This window comes from Natator depressus, chromosome 4 (genome assembly GCF_965152275.1).
Source record: "Natator depressus isolate rNatDep1 chromosome 4, rNatDep2.hap1, whole genome shotgun sequence".
Taxonomy (NCBI): domain Eukaryota; kingdom Metazoa; phylum Chordata; order Testudines; family Cheloniidae; genus Natator; species Natator depressus.
In genome coordinates, this window is record NC_134237.1 from 20,503,903 (window position 1) to 20,519,157 (window position 15,255).

A 15,255-nucleotide genomic window follows, 5' to 3' on the forward strand; every position below is an offset into this window, starting at 1 on the left:
ATAAGATCATAGTAGTTAGAGATGGAAAAGATCCAACTCTTATGAAGTCCACCTCCTGCAATTGCTTATATGATTCCACCTATTCACTTCCAGGTTTTTTTAAAAAGCTAAATATTCTGTGTGATTGAAGCAAATATTTAAAAGATGAAAAAATTCTTTTGTTTTTAAGTAATACAATACTGTTTCATTTTATATAGTGTTTTTATGCAAACTGTATCCTAATATAGTTGTAACCGAGATATATATATATATATATATATATATATATATAGTTATTTAAATACCTGCACATCTCTTAACACTTGCAGATAGGAGACACTTGTCTCTTACAGGTTTCAGACTGGTAGCCGTGTTATTATGTGTCAGCAAAAACAACGAGGAGTCCTTGTGGCACCTTAGAGACTAACACATTTATTTGGGCATAAGCTTACGGTTCATCTGATGAAGTAGGTTCTAGCCCACAAAAACTTATGCCCAAATAAATGTGTTAGTCTCTAAGGTGTCACAAGGACTCCTCGTTGTTTTTACCTCTTACAACCACCTTCAGCTGCTGTATCCATAAACTCCTCATGCCACCTGACTATGGTGACCAGATGTCCTGATTTTATAGGGACAGTCCTGATATTCAAGGCTTTTTCTTATACAGGTGCCTATTACCCCCATTCCCTGTCCCGATTTTTTCACATTTGCTATCTGGTCACCCTATACCTGACTAAAGTATGCCATGTCAAGTTTTAATTTCAGTATTCAGAGTAACAGCCGTGTTAGTCTGTATTCGTAAAAAGAAAAAGAAAAAAGAAAAGGAGTACTTGTGGCACCTTAGAGACTAACCAGTTTATTTGAGCATGAGCTTTCGTGAGCTACAGCTCACTTCATCGGATGCATAGCATATCGTGGAAACTGCAGAAGACATTATATACACACAGGGACCATGAAACAAAACTTCCTCCCACCCCACTCTCCTGCTGGTAACAGCTTATCTAAAGTGATCATCAAGGAGGGCCATTTCCAGCACAAATCCAGGTTTTCTCACCCTTCCCCCCCCACAGACACACATACAAACTCACTCTCCTGCTGGTAATAGCCCATCCCTCTTTGAAACCTCTCTTTATAATGCGCATGATAATCAAGGTGGGTCATTTCCAGCACTAATCCAGGTGTTCTCACCCCCCACACACACACACACACCCCTCCAAAAACCACACACACAAACTCACTCTCCTGCTGGCAATAGCTCATCTTACAATGTGCACAGCAATAATCCAAGTTTAACCAGAACGTCTTGGGGGGGGGTTTGTAGGAAAAAAACAAGGGGAGATAGGCTACCTTGCATAATGACTTAGCCACTCCCAGTCTCTATTCAAGCCCAAATTAATAGTATCCAATTTGCAAATGAATTCCAATTCAGCAGTTTCTCGCTGGAGTCTGGATTTGAAGTTTTTTTGCTTTAAGATAACGACCCTCATGTCTGTGATTGCGTGACCAGAGAGATTGAAGTGTTCTCTGACTGGTTTATGAATGTTATAATTCTTAACATCTGATTTGTGTCCATTTATTCTTTTACGTAGAGACTGTCCAGTTTGACCAATGTACATGGCAGAGGGGCATTGCTGGCACATGATGGCATATATCACATTGGTGGATGTGCAGGTGAACGAGCCTCTGATAGTGTGGCTGATGTTGTTAGGCCCTGTGATGGTGTCCCCTGAATAGATATGTGGGCACAGTTGGCAACGGGCTTTGTTGCAAGGATAGGTTCCTGGGTTAGTGGTTCTGTTGTGTGGTATGTGGTTGTTGGTGAGTATTCGCTTCAGGTTGGGGGGCTGTCTGTAGGCAAGGACTGGCCTTTCTCCCAAGATTTGTGAGAGTGTTGGGTCATCCTTCAGGATAGGTTGTAGATCCTTAATAATGCGTTGGAGGGGTTTTAGTTGGGGGCTGAAGGTGACGGCTAGTGGCGTTCTGTTATTTTCTTTGTTAGGCCTGTCCTGTAGTAGGTGACTTCTGGGAACTCTTCTGGCTCTATCAATCTGTTTCTTCACTTCCGCAGGTGGGTATTGTAGTTGTAAGAATGCTTGATAGAGATCTTGTAGGTGTTTGTCTCTGTCTGAGGGGTTGGAGCAAATGCGGTTGTAATTTCAGTTTGTTTCAAAAACTTGCCCGTTGGTCACTAATCTATGAAACCTGGATTCATTTCTCCCATCAGATTCAGATGGTCCCTTTTGACAAATGTTTCTAAACACAATGCACCGGAAAACATAGCACTTACTGTCATGCCATATCGAGGGATGCTCAAATACTGCAGCCAGGAAAGCCAAGACAAGATGCTTGTGAGATTTACCAACAACCCGGAGAAAATCTGTAGACAGTAAAGACACAATAAAAAATCTAAGTCCCATTTCACAGGAAAGTGTTTCAGTCCAGAGTCACCATTACTAATCAAATGTGCACAAGTAACTCCCATTAAATCTATATGCTATACAGAAGTCTGAGTTGTATTACACTGGGGGATAATAAGGGGTTTATATCCTCCAGTCAGAGCACACAAGTAAACTTCAGTAGAGGTTGGTTGCTGGTGTACTATGCTTTTAGTTGTTAGGGGAGAACCCCAAATAAGGTTTTTGCTAAGTTATGGTTTTTAAAATATGAAGTTGTATTTTCTATTCTCCAACCTCTGCCTTTGCTTCTTTATGGCAACTGGACCAAAAACAAGGCAGACAGGCACTTTTGAAGAGCCACACCGAGCGTGTTCAGGGAAAACTTTCCCCAAGTAGCCCTGAGATCACTGTCCAATGTGGTGTTTCCCCGGGTGGAAAACTGGACATGCTTCTATCCACGCTGCTTGCAGCCAACTCACATCTCTTTCGTATGTGGCCTATTAATAGATAGTTGGGTTCCTTGTTGATGGTTAGTAAGTTAGTGGTCTCATAATTTAAGGGACTGTGGGCTTTACCTGTGGCTGAGCTGAGGAGAGCAGGGGAAATGTGACTGTAAGCCACTTCTCTGCTCCCTCAGCCCTGGGTCAGCTAAGGTCCTCTCTAAATCATGCTGGCTGCAACAGTCCTACAGGGAACTATGCACTAGTTGCAGAGCAGACGGAGCATCATGTACCACACCACATCCACTCTTACCACTGGCATGATCCCTCCCCTCTTCTTCCCCATTATTTTTATCACTAAAACTTGGCCCTAACTAGAACATCAGATCCAAAACCCACCTTAACCCCAAATTTCTGGAGAAGTTCAGAAACAAGTCTGAACTTTGATTTCTTGTTAATGTATTGGGACAAAGTGGAACATGAAAGCCTCAGATTCTTGATCTTTTTGCAGAATTCAAATTGAGATCTCCATCTGGCTCTGAACTTCACAGCTGCTTGGGTTTACATCTAAATAAATAAAAGCATAATAACGCTACTCACAATCATAAAAACAAACGTGATGGTCATGAGTAGATTAGCTACAGCTACCACATCCTGTCCTGTTGCAATTGCTAGCGCCATAGCAGTGGCCGTGTAGGATACCATCATAATAGTAAACATCATTATAAAGAAGGCATCTGCTCTTGGCTTCAAACCTTAGGGAGCAGAACAAGAAGGCTGTCAGTATAATTTTGTCAGCGCTTGTACCATAGTCAATGTGTACTATCTTAAAATATGTAGTTGGCCCCACTTATGAGAACAAATTTTGTGGGAGGACTGATTCAAGGAAATCTGCCCTCCTTTCACCACCACACCATACATTTTGGATCACTGGCTGCAAGGACCAAGGATCAGTGTCCCAAATTCCTATGCCTTGCTGATTGTGGGAAGGAGTTCAGACTCCCATGGGCACAAAGACTAGGGATTTTGTCTAGAATAGAACTGATGTGTGTATTTGTGGAAGGAGTTTGGGGATTGTAATTGACTTTTTCAATGAAATGGAAGGAGGAAAAAGCTGTAATGTGTCTCAGCCAAAACAAGATAAAGGAGGAGATTTCCTGATTCGCTAAGGGCTCAAGTTATCACCACAGAAAAACTGAACAAGAAGCAGCTCATGCCTCACCCCATACAGCAGTAGCTAACATGCGATAAACATCCAATAGTATTTCACTTGTTTCCAGTGGGGTCAGGTCTCCCATGAGTCAGGGGTTGTTGGCGGTTGTAGATTAGGCATTAGTTTCTGAACCACCCCTGTTTCACAGCCATGTAAATGTGCTCTCTGTATATCCTAATAGTGCCATAATGTCTCGTTTGTTTAAGGGAAAAAGTCAGACTAGAGCAAGTGATGATTTTTGTTCTGTACTTGCATTCTGCTAACAATGGTGCTGGGACAATTTGTATAGTGGGGGTGCTGAGAGCCATTGAACTAAGCTGTAAACCTGTATATAATGGAAACCACTTGAAGCCAGGGGGTGTGGCAGTACCCCCAGCACCCCTAGTTCCAGCACCTCGGTCTGCTAACATCTTATTATTAAGTTTTGAAACATCCTGAAAGTTTGTCTGAATTTCTTGCTCCATGAAATATTTCAATCTGACCTTCCTGAAATGTGTAGTGAGCATGGTGTTTGAAACTGCATTAATGGTCTAAAATGGATGTCTGCAATTTTAAAATTGTCCTTACTACCCGGGGAAACGACTGAAAAGAGCAGGCTAATATCAGTTTCCAGGAGCTTGAGGTTTTTATAATCACATTTTTCTTTGACGGGGGGTTTTATCAGCATGGCCAACTGTAATGAAAAGTATTTCGTGATAGAATGATTAAAAGTCTCTAAAAGAAAAGATAACAGCATGGAAAGCAGTGAGACAGAGCCATCTATAAATGATGCTTAAACCTAGGGTGACCAGATAGCAAGTGTGAAAAATCAGAACGGGGGTGAGGGGTAATAGGTGCCTATATAAGAAAAAGACCCAAATCTCAGGACTGTCCCTATAAAATCAGAACATCTAGTCACCCTACTTAAACCCCTGTTTCCAAGGAAAGTGCAGATGGGATATATCACAGACTGTGACAAGTGTGCTTGAAATTTTGCAAGTGTGCCCAGTCCAGCAAATTGCATAACAGCACCAATGGCAATCTCATGACATTGCACTCACCAAGCAAGAGAAATAATGCCATATTGGTACATGGAGTTTAAACAGAGAAAATGATTTTTTTTTTTTAAAGTGGAAGAAGGAAGATTTGACCCAACCTACTCCTGGATACCTGAAATGATTGACAGAGGCATAAAATGAGTGTGCATTGTTGGTACTGAAGCAATTTTCTTTTTAGTTTTAATGCAGCTTGTGAATAGGGCACTTGCCTAACATGAAATAAACTATACAGATGAAGATGATGCTTGGTAAAGTCCTCATGGGTATTAAATCAGCCATTAGCTTTGAGATGAAGTATGCAGACACTCTGTAGTACCCACTGATATATTCATGTCTAGAACACAGAAATATATACAGCATATTACAGATTACATCAATTATAAAGCAATCAAATCATTTTCACATATGGACAGGTTTTGATAAGTCATGCATGCAATTCCAAATGGAAAAATAAGAATGCATTTGTGCACATACTATAATTACACATGCCAATGACCAATAAGATGTCATTATAATTTTGATAATTACATATGCAAATATACATGCCTATTGCTGAACACAATTGTGTCCACAGACCTCTCCGAGTATGGCCCACAGTCTTTAGTGTACATCTTACATCATCAAAACACACTTAACGTATAGAAATATGTAATTCTCTCATTTTGTGACTCATAAAGCCTGTAAAGTTCCAAGTACCCAATTAATATCAACTCCATATGATTCTGGTAACAGAAGTGAACAGTTCACAAACAACTCACAATGTAAATAGTATTTATCCAAACTATTAGCATTTATGGACAAAACCATACACAGAAATGATTATTGGTTTGCAAACAACTCATAAACAGGATTTAAAAAATACGTTTGCAATGAATATTACTTTCAGTGAATAATCTGACCAGTATGAATAACTAAATTGTCATATTTAGATGACAATTTAGTAGGGCAACAAAAAAGATTAGCAGTTGAATAAGCTTTGCTAACAATAGGCAATGTTACCCGTTACATCAAGCTTTACTTACATAAATATCTTTTTTTCCACAATGAAAAGTTCAATAGATGAAATACTGCTGAAACACTGGTTGGTGGTCACGAAGAACATTGCTCCAATTCTATGGTAAAACAAATATTTACACTTATAAAATCAGCTACATTAGTGCTTTATTCAATTATTTTGAATATATTTTCAGTAGTTTTTACAATAGACCATGTCTAAACTCTTCCAAAGAACTAGTGGCATTCACTAATATGTGCTTTGCTACTTCACATACTCCATAATTCATGCACAAATTGTCTGTCTCTTCTTATTTCTCAGTAGAGATTTAAAGGTGTAATCTGTCGGAGGGATTTATATAACTAAGATTTCTTTACAAAATAGAAATGGACAAAGTATATTTTATTATTCTTTTTTTGTCTTGTTGACTTACTCAACTAATTTACAACATTTAATAACCTATCGCCAGAGAAGCAAGGTGTCATTAAGTGGGATGTCATGAGCACATGAATCCTGAATAAATGTGTCCTTAAAATAGGCTTGGGAAAACAGGTAGAAAAGTTTTAAACCATCTTCATTCAAATTGCTAAATCAATTTTCTTCATAATTGTATTATTTTTTAAGTTTCCATGAGATCTACTGAACAAGTTAAGGGACTCATCCCACTCCTGGTTAAGTTAATGGTAAAATTCCATTAACTTCAATAGAAGCAGGTTTGGCCCTAAGACTGGAGCTTTAGCAAATCTTGAGCTAGCTGAGTTCAATGTTTATTACTGGAATATATGGCTAACATCTGTTGCTTGTCAGAATCAAATAATGAAAAATGATTTGACTGACTTTACTCAATATTTTGTTTAAATCACCTTCAGACTGAGCACAAATATGAGACCAAAAATTTCAGTCTACATGGAATATGAGAAAATGATGAGCAATTGGAGATGGGTTTACCTGCTAAAATGAAAGGCCAAAATTGTCAAATGTGGATGCCAAATTTAAGCCCTTGGCATACACCAATTCTGAGGCACTTTAATAAAAATGGCCAGATTTTAAGAGGTGCTGACTACAACAGCTCCCACAGTTGCAGATGTTCAATCCCTCTGGTAATCAGGCCACTTTTATTTAGGTACCAAATATAAATTTAGGCCCCAGTCATACACACACTCAGGTAACTTCATTCACATGAGCAGACCCTTTATGTTCATCTCTGTAAAGTTAAGCATGTGTATAAGTGCTTGCAGAATCAGGGCTTTAGTTGCCGAACTTCAGGCAACTAAAGTCTGAAAAATTTGGCCATTGAATTTTATCTTAGGGAAGTCTTTCCAGATGCTGTTTGTTTAATTGTTGAAGTGGTTAATGAACAGTTGTGCATTTTTAATATTTTGTATAATTTTCTGGAATCTTTCACTGCAAACTTAGGATCCAGTGCTGCTACCCTTACTTGCAATGACGAGTACCTTACTACGCAAGTAGCCCCAATGTTTTCACCAGGACTACTTGCACAAGGTAGTAGACAACATGAGCAAGGGTTGCAGAAATGGGACCTTAGGCCTCGAGTCTGCAGTGAGCTCCATGCAGGTGGAGGGATCTAGCCACAGAGAGCTCATGGCTGGACCAGTGCTTATTTTGTAATTTATGATTTACAGGTATGCATTTGCTCTAAAGTGGTTGCTATGGTATCTCACAAAAGACAAGAAAAGTTCATTTTCAGCCACAACAATTTTCATTATCTTATGATGGTAACAGCATGGTTTTGTCAGCCCCATTGATATTCAATCCCTGAGTTGACTCACCTGTTTTGCACACCGGTAAAATCATCTTTTATCCCAAAGAAAATGGCACCTACAACTAGTCCCAGGAAAAGTGTAACACACAGCTGAAATAAAATAAAATAAATAATTAAAAAAGAGAGAACAACTACAATCTAAATTTGTATTGTAATGAACCTTTTTTTTAAAAAAAAGTTCAAAATTGCAAAAACTACATAAAATATTTAGGTGGTGAATACAGATGGAAAAGAAATGTATTCATGGTACCTAGATAGAGAGTGATAAGAGATGGGAAGACGGAGAAGGTCTAGAGCATACAAAAACTCTGCGTGGGATCCACAAATGCACTTAGATGCCTAAATCCCAGACTACGACTATTTAAGTATTTATGCACAGTGGAGCAATCATTAGGCCAGAAAAGGGGTGCGGCAAATGACTCGGTAGCCCAGTGATTAGGGAACCTACCTGGGTCCAGTTCCCCTGCCCTAATCACACTTTCATTTTTTAATCCACAGTGGAACAGCTTCAGCAGGAGAGACTGAGGGATTCCAGCTCAGAATATTCCATAGTTCAGTGGTTAGAGCACTGTTCTGAGAAGTAGGATACTGCTGTTCAAATCCTTTCTCGCCCTCTGGCAGAGAAGGGGGATTTGAACGTGGGTCTCCCACATCCCAAGTGAGTGCTCTAATCAGTGGACTGAAAGTTATAAAGTGGAAAGTGGGTCTCCCACCATCTCCACTTCCTCCAGTGGCTGTTTTTGGGTGGTGTGAAGCAGGTACCTAATTTATTCTCACGACAAATGCCTTAGGTAGCTAAGCTGACTGACTCCAGGTAGTGGGTGCCTATTTGTGGATTGCTAAATGGAGCTAGGCACCTCCCTGCCTCCTGGATTTAGGTGCCTATCTCCCAGAGAGGGGAGGACTTCCCCCTCTGGTCAGTATCTCCCATTGGCTAGCTTAGGCAGCTCCTCACCTAGCATGCTGGCTTTTGTGGATTGTCCTTTTTGCTGTAAAGAAGGGCAGGATTTAACCCTAAGGGCCAGATTCTTACAGCTTTGCATTAAATAGCACTCTATTCGTGGAGTAAATGCTATTCAAATATAAGTAAGGGTATCAGAATCTGGCTCTGTGTAGATAGAAACGTGCAACTTGGATTTTTGTTAAATAGCAAAATTACCAGTGGATTCAGTGATATAATCTGAATGATTAAATCTGTATGTCACAATTTCTTAAGACTAAGAAGAAGCGAAGAAAATCTCAGCAAAAATGATGGTATCAGGCAGTTCAGTCATGGTTAAGCATGAGGGATGCATGAGTCTTAACACTGTAAAGCATTTGATACGTGGTACCATATCACTAAGAACCTGCCCAAAGGACCAAATGTCAGGGATAATTCAGCCACTAAGCCAATAGTAGTGGGGGGAAAAAGGATCATATCAAGACCAATTTGGAGAGGATTAGCCAACACAGCTTAATGAACTGTGTACAATTTATAGACTGTGTTTGAAATCCATTCCTAATGAGGTTTGGGAGATACAAAAGATTGTGAGAAAAAAGTCACAACCATTAACCCTGGAGTATTAGAAAGCTCTTGAGATCATAATTCTTGTCACAAGGTCAAGCTTTTGCAATGCAATTATTTGAGATATCCATACTATCAACATACAGATATATACACACACAAAGCCTTTTAACTTGAGGGATTCTGAACAGATTTCCCCTTTGCTATTGATTTTATTTTACTCAAGATGTTTTTTCTTAATCCAGATAATTTATAACAGTGATAAGGTACAACTTTTATTATGGGTTGGAGCCCCTCTTGTATTACTCAGATAAAATTCAAATGGCAGTGTTGCTGGAATAAGGACCTCAGGATCAGACCAATAAATGTTATTTCCTAATTTCTTATTCCCCAGAAGAAATCAATAACAAATTCTTTATTTAAAGGCAACTTGTAGATTTTAAAAATCCATGAACGTCATAATACTGTGCTGAATTTCCAAACATTCAATGTGAAGTAGGTCATGTAGGTCATATTCATACTATTGTTGAATTATTACAGTAATCATACTAATATAGTATGAATAGTATTCTATTGTCTAGAATATGCTTCCCCCTCCTTTAAGATATGCTACAGCCAATTTATGTTTTGCATTACACATTTTACATAACATATCATGGTCCTCAGATGCAGCCATTTCAACTTTATGTGAAGTTGCATATATATTAGGAGACCATGAGACCATCTCTGTCTTTGACTCAGCTACTAGGACATAATTATGTGTTGAGAGCTAATTAACTGTATAAGACTGGCTAATTTACTTTCCCTTGGGGAAAAAAACAGAACGCAGTGGGCCAGATCCTGGCGTACAGATGACTTGCAAGGTGCACAGATCAGAGGTGAAGACGAGATTCTGAGAATCAGCTTCTCAGAGTAGCATGGCAGGATTGCAGGGGACTACTTGCAGGGTAAGGTACTACTTATTGTGAGTCAGTTTGGGAGAATTGTGTCGTTAATGACATAAGTGTGAGGAGAATCAAACCCCACACACCTAAAATAATGGTAAATGTAAGTTAATAAATTGTTGCATATCCCTGTCATGCTCATTATTTGGGATCATTTAGCCCAGCATTTTATGGCACAGATTTTCAGATACTGACCTCTATTTTAGGTGCAAATTTTAGGCCCAATAATTTGCAGGTGCAAAATTGTGCCTAACCCATCTTCAGATAGAAATGGTCTCAAAATCAAATCAGACTTACAACTGTTATATTAACTATGATTACCTGAGCTATGGAGGCTTGAGGGTTGCCTATCAAGTTTTTAAATGTGCGTTTCGACACCCACTTGAGCTGATGAAAGAAGGAAGTGGTATATGTAACTTGTCTGAAAATTGTCTTCACTTTCTTTTTATTCTCCAAAGAAATGTTCTGTAATGTTGCTTTCGTTTCTCTGTAGTAGGTGGAACTGGAATAGTGCTCTGCTATCTTCTCTGCCAAAGTCTTATCACGGTTGATGTGTTCTTCAATGTTATCTTCAGGTTAAAGAGAAAAAATATTTAGTTACCTTTTATTGAATTAATAGAAAAAAGTAATTCTCAGGCAATCAAGCCCACAGAGTTATGCTAGAGTTTTGGTTACTAATCTATGAGATAGCAATTATAATGGCCTATTTAGTTATATTAATCCAGTCCACTCAGTCTAGAAGTATGAGATACAAAATACTCTGCACCCTTGTAAAGGCCAGAGAGAATCTGTCCCTGTGTTGTTGACCAGACAATACAATTAACAACTATATCTGCCTGTTCACCCTAATCAGTTGATCGATGTCCATTTGAAAGCATTGCATTAATTTTGGTTTCTCAAATCTACCAAGTATGAAAGACTCAAATAAATAAATCTAAACAATTCATGAGTAGAATGATAACGTACAAGAATTGCATGGGCGGGGGAGATTTCTCTAGAGCTTATAGGCCAAAGTTAGCCCTTAAAGATTTATATTTTATCTATATTGTGCAGCAGAATTGGTACCTTAATAATGGTTTAAAGAAACCTGTTATTAAATCAGTTATACCTGGCCAATGGTGAATTCATTTTTATAATATAGTTCGGAAATGTCACTAATGTGCCATCACTCAGATTTATGGGTATTGAAAACACCGCAGCTTTTATTATCTTTTCATTTTGATTTGTCTTTTGTTTTTGTGATTACTGTAACAATCCAGAATTGAATTATAGGCCTTTGATGCCAGAGGACTCACCCTCCTCATCTGGGGCTTGATCCTGCACTCATTGGAATCAATGGTGAAGCTTCAATTGAATTCAATGGAGCAGGATCAGGCACTTGTTTGTTATAGTCTCTGAAAACGACAGTATTCATTTTTTAGTTGAGGGCAAAAAATACCAGCAATTACTTTAATTCAACAGAAATCAAAGGAGAGTCCCTGAGGAACTCTTCCGATACTGTGTAGGGATCATTCTGCAACCTTGATTGAGTCCGTTCATTCTTAAGGGGTATGTTTTACTCCTACAGCATGTGTGCATATAGGGCCTGATCCAAAACCTATTGAACTCCATGGGAGTCTTTCTCTTGATGTCACTTTTGGATCAGGCTGTCAAAGGGGAAAATAGACTCCCCGCAAATGAGAAATTTTACTTTCAGTAGCAAAGATTTACCACATGGAAGGAAGGGTCTCACAGCCAATCAGTCCTTAAATAACCTTTTTCCTCACAAAAGTTGGGGGTTGTCTGCACACAAAAGCTGTACTGCTATAACCACAGAATAGTGGAATAGTTAAAAGTGGTACAGTGCCCCGGAGCGTGGATGCAGTTATATCGGTATAAAAGTGCTTATACCCGTGTCTAGATTCATCCCATATGTGAAGATGAACAAATTATACTAATATAAGTAATCTTTATACTTACTTAGTGTAACTGCATCCACACTGTACCAATAAAGCTATTTCATTTTTAAAAATCACATCCCTAACTAAAATAGTCATAGCTGTACATAGTCTGTGTGTAGAGCAGGCCTTGCACTGTATAATTTTGTTGAGATTAAAAAGAATCAATCCCTACATGGGGTTGTAGTAGAACAATCCATAGCAGTGCTCGTGTGATTACAATAACCAGGTATGGTCCACTTACTGAAGAAAGTGACACTAATGATTGATTACCTCAGGTGAATTTATGAGCAACAAGCTACCATTGCAGAGATGGAAAAACAAAATCAGTCCAATAACATGATAAATATTGTATGCATTAGCAATATCATGCAAAGCTAATATCAAGATTTACTGCATATAGTTACAAAGAGTTTTACTATTTTGTTTTTTGACACTACTGTATCACAACAGGGCACTGGATCTGGTTTCCATGAAAAAGACAATAGGAGTTTTGCTATTGAATTCATTGGCAGAACAGTCCTTACGGTTGAGGAAAAAGAACCACATGTAATAACTGCTATTCACGGAACACCAATGGATATTAAATATTACACACAAGTCATTTCATACTGTACATGGCGAGATGGCTTTATAAAAGGAAATTTCATGGTGGAGAGATAGACACAAGAGGAACAGTATCATCTACAGTATGTGGGTGTCCAAGTAACTCTTGAGTTTACGTATGGAAGAAGCTATTACTGTTAACTTGATGCACCTGAAAATGATTTTTTTCATGCCAGAGTTGATAAATCCAAAATATATTTTGTCACTCTGCAAATCAGCTTCTTACTGTATGAAGAACTTCAGTTTTATACCTAGATCAACATCATCAGCCTTGCTTGCTGCCACAGCAGTTGAGTCTCCATTAATGACATCCAGAAAAAAATCAGCAGGATTGTTGTATGGCTCGCATTCATAACCTGCAGAGAAACAGTATTCGATCTCTCAGGCAAGTCATTCTACAGATGGTAACGTGTTGAAAAGCACTTGAGGTAATATGCCATCGGCCAGACTATGATACCCTTACTTATGTTGAGTAGTAACTTACACCACAATGTGGTCCAACTGGCCCAAACTGCTAATCAACATGAGGAAGGAGATTGCAAACTGGCCCTATCAAAGCTGCCATAAAAGGAAAGCTGTAAGAATTCAAAATATCCAAAGGTGACAACTAACAAATGAGCCCTTCCAAATTCTAACTGCATGTCTGTTGTTGCTAATTCTATTCTGACCTATCAGCTGGTACTAATAGACTTAATGATAAGTCATTTTTCTGCTTCTCCTTATGGCAGGTTTAATCGTTTGGATTTATTGAACCCACAAATCTATGGGTAAAGTGCTTAAGTGTTTTACTGAATCAGGGCCTAGTGCACAATTCATATAAAAAAACCAAAACTAAATACTGTGATATAACATGCATTACTTTTTACTTTTAAAGTAATTTCTAATAAGCACAAAGGGTAACAGTTAAGGTTCAGCCTTCATCCTCAACTCTGCATTTCTCAATTTCTGAGTGCTTGGTTTTTCAACTTTAATTTTGCATTAATGTTACTGTTATATTAAAAAAAACAATTCTTTAGTATGTTTTGGTATGGGAAACAATGAGGCACATTAACCATTGAATCCCATGATTCAAGAGCCATTTTCACTGAGTCACTTTTCAAAACAGAGCTGCATTTTAAGTATGTTCCTTTTAGTGTCCACTGTTGTGACTAAAGCTCCAGAAGAAAACTCACCAATAGATTTGAAGTATTCAATGGCATTCTGAGCAGGACCATGGTACAGCATTCTTCCTGCAGCCAATAATGTCAGGTTGTCAAACAATCTGAATATGGAGTACCGGGGCTGATGGATGGAAAAGATTATTGTTTTCCCCTGCTTTGACATCCTGAATGTAAAGTGGAAAATAATAGAGGTATCAAATATCTGCACTCTTTGAGGAGTTTTCTTCTTTCAAATTCCTTGCAATACAAATCAGTAAATTAACACAGTTCAACCTGTTGTTGGAGAATCCAATGCAAGGTACAAAAAGGAATAAAACAAGCCCAGCAATATAGTAACTACACATTAACCATTCTAACCACATTTTAACTGCAGATTTATGGAGTACATCTCTGTCAAAGCTGGTTCTTTCCCAGTGATTCCATTGCAGTCACCTTTTCAGGAGCAGCAAGACTGCATTGGCAGTGCTGGCATCTAATCCAGTAGTTGGTTCATCTAAGAACAAGACTGCAGGGTCAGTAATGAGTTCCATTCCAATATTGGTCCGTTTTCTCTCTCCCCCGGACACCCCACGAATGAACTGGGTGCCAACCTAGTGCAAAACAAGCAGCTTGTGTCATTTTGTCTGACTTCAGAGTATTCAAGCAAAGAACATCCAACACATTTAACAGCACATTAACTTCTGAGATAGTTCTGGGTGATTACATTGTAATTATGGATTCAAATATGGATTCAAGGATTGACATTGTTTAAGGGAATGGTGCAACTCTGAACGTTGCAGAAAAAAGGGCCCCCCTTTAAAAGTTTTCACCCTGAAATCTAAGTTTCTTCATGACACTCAGGTCACCTGCTTTCCTCCTACTTGTAATTACTGTCCTGCGTCTGATAGTTTAAGAATAGGCGCATAAGTAACAAGCCTTTATCTTCATTGATACTATGGGAACAGGCAGCTGTGCTGGGGTTTATCAGCCTTTCTGCTATTAGAATAAACCACTAAATCAAAAACACCCCTGCTAAAGTGGAGCCATTTTATCATCTAAAATTATTTAATATTTGCTATTAATTGGGCATCATAATATGACAGCTTACCTTGGAATCTGCCACTTTGGTCAAACCCAGTTCCTTGATGATCTGGTCGATTCGTTCCTCCTTTTCCCGTTCCTTCACAGACATGGGGAGCCGGAGTGCTGCTGAGAACTGGAAATTTTCTCTCACTGTCAGAGTTCCCATCACCACATCATCCTAAGTAACAAAGTTACATATT

The 15,255-nt window shown here is 38.7% G+C and overlaps 1 protein-coding gene across 1 annotated transcript in view; it reads right to left on the reverse strand.

Annotated features, from left to right (window-relative positions):
• LOC141986258 (broad substrate specificity ATP-binding cassette transporter ABCG2-like) overlaps positions 1 to 15,255 on the reverse strand; it is a 36,191-nt gene that overhangs the window by 4,182 nt on the left and 16,754 nt on the right. Inside the window, exons 5-14 of the mRNA XM_074950571.1 lie at positions 15,081 to 15,233; positions 14,426 to 14,583; positions 14,006 to 14,157; positions 13,085 to 13,189; positions 10,612 to 10,859; positions 7,850 to 7,932; positions 6,088 to 6,177; positions 5,275 to 5,399; positions 3,416 to 3,570; positions 2,267 to 2,356 (exon numbers count right to left, since the gene is read on the reverse strand). Coding sequence (XP_074806672.1) covers positions 2,267 to 2,356; positions 3,416 to 3,570; positions 5,275 to 5,399; positions 6,088 to 6,177; positions 7,850 to 7,932; positions 10,612 to 10,859; positions 13,085 to 13,189; positions 14,006 to 14,157; positions 14,426 to 14,583; positions 15,081 to 15,233 — 1,359 coding nt within the window. The remainder of the gene's footprint in view (positions 1 to 2,266; positions 2,357 to 3,415; positions 3,571 to 5,274; positions 5,400 to 6,087; positions 6,178 to 7,849; positions 7,933 to 10,611; positions 10,860 to 13,084; positions 13,190 to 14,005; positions 14,158 to 14,425; positions 14,584 to 15,080; positions 15,234 to 15,255) is intronic.